At 30.7% G+C, this 9,346-nt stretch overlaps 1 protein-coding gene across 1 annotated transcript; it reads left to right on the plus strand.

Moving 5' to 3' along the window:
* The first annotated feature begins 114 nt into the window (after positions 1-114).
* On the plus strand, positions 115-1,871 carry LOC129887357 (glucan endo-1,3-beta-glucosidase, basic). Its single transcript, XM_055962427.1, has 2 exons — positions 115-247; positions 613-1,871. Exons 1-2 carry the CDS (start codon positions 178-180, stop codon positions 1,632-1,634), a joined length of 1,092 nt encoding a protein of 363 aa, XP_055818402.1. The 5' UTR covers positions 115-177; the 3' UTR covers positions 1,635-1,871.
* The last annotated feature ends 7,475 nt before the right edge of the window (positions 1,872-9,346 follow it).

Genomic DNA, 9,346 nt, shown 5'->3' on the forward strand with positions numbered 1-9,346 from the left:
GTGAACATATAAACAGGTCCACCTGGCGGCTCTTAACTTCATTAGACTAAGAATAATAAATACTTACGTACTAATATTAATATTCCACTCGAATTAACATTATAATCAAGGTTCCCTCCATATATATAGCTCCTACTTCATCTTAGTTTCTACCAACAACCCTTCTCATCAAACATCATGGCTACCTCACAAATAGCTGTTATCGTGCTTCTAGGATTACTTGTTGCCACCAACATTCACATATCAGGTTTCTAGCTAAACATTTTGAATTTCCCACTGAAAATTATTGTTGATAGTTATTTGCTTATTTTTCGTATACACTTATTACTTGTGTCTCTTTTTCCCACGCTAACTTGCAGTATATTCATTTTAGCAAGAGTTATTTGCTATTTTCAGTTAACACTCACAAACTTTTCCAATTTGAGGTATGAGAACAGATCAAAATGTAACATTTATTTAGTGAACTCTTTCAACATAAACAGTTTTGAGAGAAAACTAGTAGATTCAGAGGAACCAGTAACATATATACCATGTCTTCTTTAAATTTTTTTAAGTTTTCAAGAATTGGTTAAGTTTCTAACACCCCATTAATTTCTACTTGTTATCGAGCAGAGGCTCAATCGATAGGTGTTTGCTATGGAATGATGGGGAACAACTTGCCATCACATTCGGAAGTTATACAACTGTACAAGTCAAGAAACATTGGAAGACTGAGGCTTTATGATCCGAATCATGGAGCTTTAAATGCCTTAAGAGGATCGAACATTGAAGTCATACTAGGACTTCCGAATGTAGATGTGAAACACATTGCTTCTGGCATGGAACATGCGAATTGGTGGGTACAGAAGAACGTGAGAGATTTCTGGCCAGATGTTAAAATTAAGTACATAGCTGTTGGGAATGAAATCAGCCCTGTCACAGGCACATCTTATCTTGCCTCATTTCAAGTTCCTGCTATGGTAAACATTTATAAAGCAATTGGTGCAGCTGGTTTGGGTAACGACATTAAGGTTTCAACATCAGTAGACATGACATTGATTGGCAACTCTTATCCACCATCACAGGGTTCCTTTAGGAACGATGTTAGATGGTTCACTGATCCCATTGTTGGGTTTTTAAGGGACACACGTGCACCTTTGCTCGTTAACATTTATCCTTATTTTAGTTATTCTGGTAATCCAGGACAGATTTCACTCCCCTATGCTCTTTTTACAGCACCTAATGTGGTGGTACAAGATGGTTCGCGTCAATATAGGAACTTATTTGATGCTATGTTGGATTCTGTGTATGCTGCCATGGATCGAACAGGAGGGGGATCTGTAGGAATTGTTGTGTCAGAGAGTGGATGGCCATCTGCTGGTGCATTTGGTGCCACACAAGACAATGCAGCAACTTATTTGAGGAACTTAATTCAACATGCGAAAGAGGGTAGTCCAAGAAAGCCTGGGCCCATTGAGACTTATATATTTGCCATGTTTGATGAGAATAACAAGAATCCTGAGTTGGAGAAACATTTTGGATTGTTTTCCCCGAACAAGCAGCCCAAATATAATCTCAACTTTGGGGTTTCTGATAGAGTTTGGGACATTTCTGCTGAAACTAATGTCACTGCTTCCCTCATAAGCGAGATGTAAGAAGAGACATTTGAAATCACTTTTGCCCCAGCAACAAAATTTATTCTTTTTATGCAATTATCTTTGTATGCTACACTAAATAACATTGCTCTGTCTTCGTGAATCGTTAACCAGAGACGATGCAACTGCTAGTAATGTTTTAAATTCCTTTTCTTTGTGATATTTGTGATTTTGGAAAGAAACTTTTCGTAAGTTTGTAAATTCCATACACTAATTCCATGTTTGATTAGACTCGGATCTGGTAATTGCAAATTTTAATTATTGTTTATCATTTCGTGTATTTATCATTAACTTGATTCAGTCATTTAATCTTTGATTTTGTAAGGTATAATTTATGAATATGAGCTAATCTAGTGGTGACATGCAACTGATCTTTCTGTAATCCCACGTTTCTGCTACCCCTCAGCTAAATTGGAGGTAGTTCAAAAAGAACTGAAATTACTGATTTAAGGTTTTACGTTGTATCACGTTAATCAATAGTAGCAAGCTCTTTCTTACCACAAATTTCCCTCATCGATAGTTCTATCCAACTGAATTAATTGTGCATGTCTCTAATAATCATGATGCTTTAGCTCAAGTTTCTTTCAATCTATTGAATCGCTTTGGAATTCTCACTCTCAATTGAACAAATTGAGCTATTAACTCTGCTCAATAATCTTTTTCTATTTATTTAATAGGAGGTAGGGGAAAGGGCAGGGGAATGAACTCTGCTAAGGTTATCTTGCTAATCAATAATCAAGCTTTTTTCTTTTAAAAAAATAAAAATAAACCAGACCACAAATGAAGGAAGGAGGAAGGTGTTGCAAATATACGATGTCTTTGATCCCAAAGTAACTTATAAAGATTTATTTGAATTGAATGTGTACTTATATTTTCCGCAGCCCCTTGAGAAGCATCAGTCGCAATGCATACAGATCATAGACAAAAATACCAATATTTTTATTTTAGAAGACGGGAATGAATATAATAAATGAAAATTATTTTACAATAAATGTATTAAATTTAAAGTCAATCATGATAGCTACCTCCACACTCCACAGAAAAGCCGCCATTAAAATAATACATATCAAACGAAAAGGCCGCAACTAATAAAATGGATTTTTGTTATGGTCTCTACGTGCCAAAGCGCTTCCAATAATGCTTTGTTGCAACACTGCAGCTTGCTCCTGCGTTTCCACTAATCTTTTGAATTATTAAACAGGTAGGATCAATATCGTTTAATTACATGTATATCTGTTTCGAAGAGTGTTTTTAATATTCGTTTTGCTTAAATTTGTTTGTCATACTTTTTTGTTTTAGTCTTATTTCAAAAAATGACAACTCTTTAATTACAATTTATCATATGACATACTTAAGACCACATGAATAAAGGATACTTTGGTACATTATACATATTTTTAGTTTAATTCCTTTGGTCATTATTTGAATTTCAAAAGTTGTGCTTGTTTTCATAAATAAAAACTCCACAATTAATTGTGCATGTGTCTCAAAATTATCTTATAACTAGATATAAAGTTTTGTAAAGTCAGGGCTGCATTTGAAGTTTGAACTTCAACATCGCCAAACTCGTGTTTCTTTTTTTTTTTTTTTTACAAAATGAACAAGTTGATGTATGGATATGTGATTAAACAGGGCCCCTTGGCGGCTCTTAACTTCATAGGCCTAAGAATAACAAATAATTAATAATATATCAGTCGAATATTATATTCAAGGATACTATAAAATAGCTCCAAGTTCATCATAGTTTCTACCAACAAGCCTTCTTCTCATCACATAAACATACTACTGCTTAGGGTTGTATAGGGCAAACCGATAAAGTGCACCAAACCGATAAATAGAATCAAACCAGAAAAAAAATCCAACTAGTGATTTAGTTTGACTTGGTTTGGTGTTTGGAAAAAAAACCAACCATTATAGGGTTGGTTTGGTTTTAACTAAAAAAAGTCAAACCGAATCCAAACCGACCTGATTATAGATATACTACTTTTAAATTATGTTATACATAAAAATATTTATTAAAATGTAATTTATAAATATTTTTTAAAATTTTTTCATAATTTTTGTTTTCTTTCTTACATTTAGATTTGGACTTGAGAAGCTCATCTAAATAATATACAAAAAAATCTCATCTTATAAAGTTATATTATAAAGTTAAAACTTCAAACAGTGTTCTGCGTCCATCTTATATGTTGATATTTTGTACTAGAACTCTTTTTAAGAAGCACTGCTCTGTGCTTTTTATTAGATACTATTAAAAAATCCGAAAAAACTCAAAAAACCCGAGAAAAATTGATATCGAAAAATCCGACTTTTATTGGTTTGGTTTGATTTATAGATTTAATAACCCGACACAAATGGTTTGGTTTGATTTGTAAAAAATTCGAACCAACTCGATTCATGTACACACCTACTACTACTCAAATGGCTGATAATTGCTATCGTGCTTCTCGGATTACTACTTGTTGCCACCAGTATTGACACAACAGGTTTTCTCCCCCTCTGCATATCCCTCCCGATAAAAAATTGCTGAAGAATTTGAGGGCTAAACCTTTAAATTTCCTAGTGCAAAATATCGTCTTAACATCTTGTATTGCAAAATGTGCATTTAGTTGAAAGTTATTTTCTAATTTTACATACCAAATTGTGTACTACTTCCAAATTAAATTGCACAACTGAAGAAACCTATACCACCTAATAATTTTAAGAACCAGGTTCATGAATTAGAGATACAAATGTAAACAGTAAAAACAAGACACAGAATTTATTGTGGAAAACTTCCTTGCTCAAGGAAAGAAAAACCACAATCTACATTTTGTAGGATTTTCACCAAACTTCACAAACTTTCAAAGAGCAGTTTAGATTACAACTCTATAAACAACAAACTAACTCAAACTGAATCTTGCATGTCTCTTATACGACGTCTTAGCTTCCCATGTAATTTATACTGGTGTTTTCAAAGGCATTTTTTGGGTGAGTTTCGGGGAAAGTCCCACGGTGGGGTGCATCAAAAATGCTTTGGGGTGTAAATTGAAGGCGTCGATTCATAGGGCGTGTACGCACTAGAATTTGGGACGTAAGTCCCTGACGTTAATTTTAATTTTTATTATTCTTAACGTATTTTTGCTATAAAAAACATATTTTTTATTATTGGTGTAATGATATTTACACTTTATGCTATCATATTTTTTTAAAAATAGATAAATAAATAAAACAACTCTCATCGATTATGACACTGCAATAATTAAGATTTTAGATAATCATGTTTTAAACTGATAGAATAGAGATTTTATAGCACTATGTTCCTGAGACAATTCTATCCATTTTTTTGTCATTGGTCTTACTCTTTTCATCCTTTTATTGGTTGAAATATTTAAACAATAATCAGCACAAATATTAGTTTAAAGTGGAAGGACTAATAAATGTGGAGATGTATGATGATTTTATTTTAAAAATTATCTCGATTATTATCATTTTTTGTATTGTTACCTTTCTCAAATAACAATTATAATATTTTTTTCTATATTATGGTGATTTATTTGAATTTATTTGCAGAATTATTGAAAGCTTTACTTTTTTTCCCTTAATAATCTATATCTATATACATAAAAGAGAATCCTAAGCGCGGTGATGTGGCACTGTAAAAACAATATTTGTTTCTTTTTTTGTCAATTTTTTTTGGCTTTCTCAAATTTAAAATTCATAATAATTTATACTATATTAAAAACACGAAGACCCTTAAAATATTAATTAAATTTTTTTCTCTTCACTAAAGAATTTCGTTTTAGACACTATTTATTTACGTGTTATAATTCATTATTTTTGTCAAAATTTAATTCATCTAATGGGTTTATAAAGATAGTATAAGAAATTAGCCTTTTCGCCTCTATTGGGTTTGTTGTAATTATTAGAGATCAATATATTATTTGAATTTATTGATGTATTAACTATGTTTCTTCATGATTATTTTTATCTAATGGCTTCATAAAGATAGTATAAGGAATTAGTCTTTTCGTCTCTATTAAGTTCACTCTAACTAGTAGAGAGCACTATTAGAATGTTAGAATCATCTTTTGTTAATTATCAATTCTTACCTTGCCGGGTGGTATATCATTTGAATAAATTATTTTAACAATAATTAAATAAATTAATAATATTATTTATAAATTAAAAATTAAAGTATCACTATCTCCAAAAGTTATTAAAGTTAACAAAATTCTAACTTTTAAATAAAAAAAATAAAAACCTACTTAGTTTAGAAACATGTTTACAGAAAAAACCTAATAATTTATGACACATGTACAAAGCACATAGCTCCAAGTTCATCATAGTTTCTACCAACAAGCCTTCTTCTCATCACATAAACATACTACTACTTAGGGTTGTATAGGGCAAACCGATAAACTGCACCAAATCGATAAATAGAATCAAACCAGAAAACAAATCCAACTAGTGATTTGGTTTGACTTGGTTTGGTGTTTGGAAAAAAAACCCGACCATTATAGGGTTGGTTTGGTTTTAACTAAAAAAAGTCAAACCGAACCCAAACCGACCTGATTATAGATATACTACTTTTAAATTATGTTATACATAAAAATATTTATTAAAATGTAATTTATAAATATTTTTTAAAATGTTTTCATAATTTTTGTTTTCTTTCTTACATTTAGATTTGGACTTGAGAAGCTCATCTAAATAATATACAAAAAAACTCATCTTATTAAGTTATATTATAAAGTTAAAACTTCAAACAGTGTTCTGCGTCCATCTTATATGTTGATATTTTGTACTAGAACTCTTTTTAAGAAGCACTGCTTTGTGCTTTTTATTAGATACTATTAAAAAATCCGAAAAAACTCAAAAAACCCGAGAAAAATTGATATCGAAAAATCCGACTTTTATTGGTTTGGTTTGATTTATAGATTTAATAACCCGACACAAATGGTTTGGTTTGATTTGTAAAAAATTCGAACCAACTCGATTCATGTACACACCTACTACTACTCAAATGGCTGATAATTGCTATCGTGCTTCTCGGATTACTACTTGTTGCCACCAGTATTGACACAACAGGTTTTCTCCCCCTCTGCATATCCCTCCCGATAAAAATTTGCTGAAGAATTTGAGGGCTAAACCTTTAAATTTCCTAGTGCAAAATATCGTCTTAACATCTTGTATTGCAAAATGTGCATTTAGTTGAAAGTTATTTTCTAATTTTACATACCAAATTGTGTACTACTTCCAAATTAAATTGCACAACTGAAGAAACCTATACCACCTAATGATTTTAAGAACCAGGTTCATGAATTAGAGATACAAATGTAAACAGTAAAAACAAGACACAGAATTTATTGTGGAAAACTTCCTTGCTCAAGGAAAGAAAAACCACAATCTACATTTTGTAGGATTTTCACCAAACTTCACAAACTTTCAAAGAGCAGTTTAGATTACAACTCTATAAACAACAAACTAACTCAAACTGAATCTTGCATGTCTCTTATACGACGTCTTAGCTTCCCATGTAATTTATACTGATGTTTTCAAAGGCATTTTTTGGGTGAGTTTCGGGGAAAGTCCCACGGAGGGGTGCATCAAAAATGCTTTGGGGTGTAAATTGAAGGCGTCGATTCATAGGGCGTACGCACTAGAATTTGGGACGTAAGTCCCTGACGTTAATTTTAATTTTTATTATTCTTAACGTATTTTTGCCATAAAAATCATATTTTTTATTATTGGTGTAATGATATTTACACTTTATGATATTATATTTTTTTAAAAATAGATAAATAAATAAAACAACTCTCATCGATTATGACACTGCAATAAATAAGATTTTAGATAATCATGCTTTAAACTGATAGAATAGAGATTTTATAGCACTATGTTCCTGAGACAATTCTATCCATTTTTTTTTGTCATTGGTCTTACTCTTTTCATCCTTTTATTGGTTGAAATATTTAAACAATAATCAGCACAAATATTAGTTTAAAGTGGAAGGACTAATAAATGTGGAGATGTATGATGATTTTATTTTAAAAATTATCTCGATTATTATCATTTTTTGTATTGTTACCTTTCTCAAATAACAATTATAATATTTTTTTCTATATTATGGTGATTTATTTGAATTTATTTGCAGAATTATTGAAAGTTTTACTTTTTTTCCCTTAATAATCTATATCTATATACATAAAAGAGAATCTTAAGCGCGGTGATGTGGCACTGTAAAAACAATATTTGTTTCTTTTTTTGTCAATTTTTTTTGGCTTTCTCAAATTTAAAATTCATAATAATTTATACTATATTAAAAACACGAAGACCCTTAAAATATTAATTAAAGTTTTTGCTCTTCACTAAAGAATTTCGTTTTAGACACTATTTATTTACGTGTTATAATTCATTATTTTTGTCAAAATTTAATTCATCTAATGGGTTTATAAAGATAATATAAGAAATTAGCCTTTTCGCCTCTATTGGGTTTGTTGTAATTATTAGAGATCAATATATTATTTGAATTTATTGATGTATTAACTATGTTTCTTCATGATTATTTTTATCTAATGATTTCATAAAGATAGTATAAGGAATTAGTCTTTTCGTCTCTATTAAGTTCACTCTAACTAGTAGAGATCAATATTAGAATGTTAGAATCATCTTTTGTTAATTATCAATTTTTACCTTGCCGCGTGGTATATCATTTGAATAAACTATTTTAACAATAATTAAATAAATTAATAATATTATTTATAAATTAAAAATTAAAGTATCATTATCTCCAAAAGTTATTAAAGTTAACAAAATTCTAACTTTTAAATAAAAAAATAAAAACCTACTTAGATTAGAAACATGTCTACAGAAAAAACCTAATAATTTATGACGTAATGCACATGTACAAAGCACATATAACTACTAAACTAGTAAAATTAAAAAGAGTCAAGTCGCTTGAAATCTTTGAGGAAGACTCACTTTTCCATTACATACAACTCCTTGCCCTCCTCTTTTCCCTAAAATTCTTCTTCCTCTTCAAGGAGACAACGAGAGGCTCACTCCAAAAATCTCAAACATATAATCCTGATTTTCTTATATGATTTCAAGTTTATGCTCTGAAGTTGGGGAAGAAGACGAGTTCTCATGTATTTCAAGTCACTCTTTTCATGTTTTTCTCTCAATTAGGCCTTTATTGGGCCTCATTGCATAATGAATGGCTACAATATCATATGGTAGCTTCTTCTTTTTTATCTTTTTAAATTTAAATTTAGTCAGAATAAATTACAGTTCTTATTAAAAACAGAAGTCATTGAGTTTTTTCAATTGCACCGTTCCCCTTTTCCTATCAATTAATTGTAACAGTATGTAGCTCTCAAACAACTGATCTCATACCAGCTACGCCTCTCAAAGGTGATTTTTCTCCTTCGGATTAAATTTATTCCTAAAATTTCAACTCGAATGAAATTTTTCCACTAATATTGCAGATTTTCATTTATAAGAACCGATCCAGTCGCTTGCAACACTTTGGCTGCAAGTGTGGTGCCGTTATCTGGTGAAGCTTATGATATCGAAGTAATCGAAAAACACGTAAAAACAGAGTACGTTTTTAATGGCGTAGATAGATAGGTGTTTGGAGAAATGCGGACTAACACAAAACTATATATGATCAAAATACAACAACAACAACAACGAACCCAGTGTGATCCCACCATGTGGGGTCTGGAGAG

This window comes from Solanum dulcamara, chromosome 4, assembly GCF_947179165.1.
Source record: "Solanum dulcamara chromosome 4, daSolDulc1.2, whole genome shotgun sequence".
NCBI classification, from domain to species: domain Eukaryota; kingdom Viridiplantae; phylum Streptophyta; class Magnoliopsida; order Solanales; family Solanaceae; genus Solanum; species Solanum dulcamara.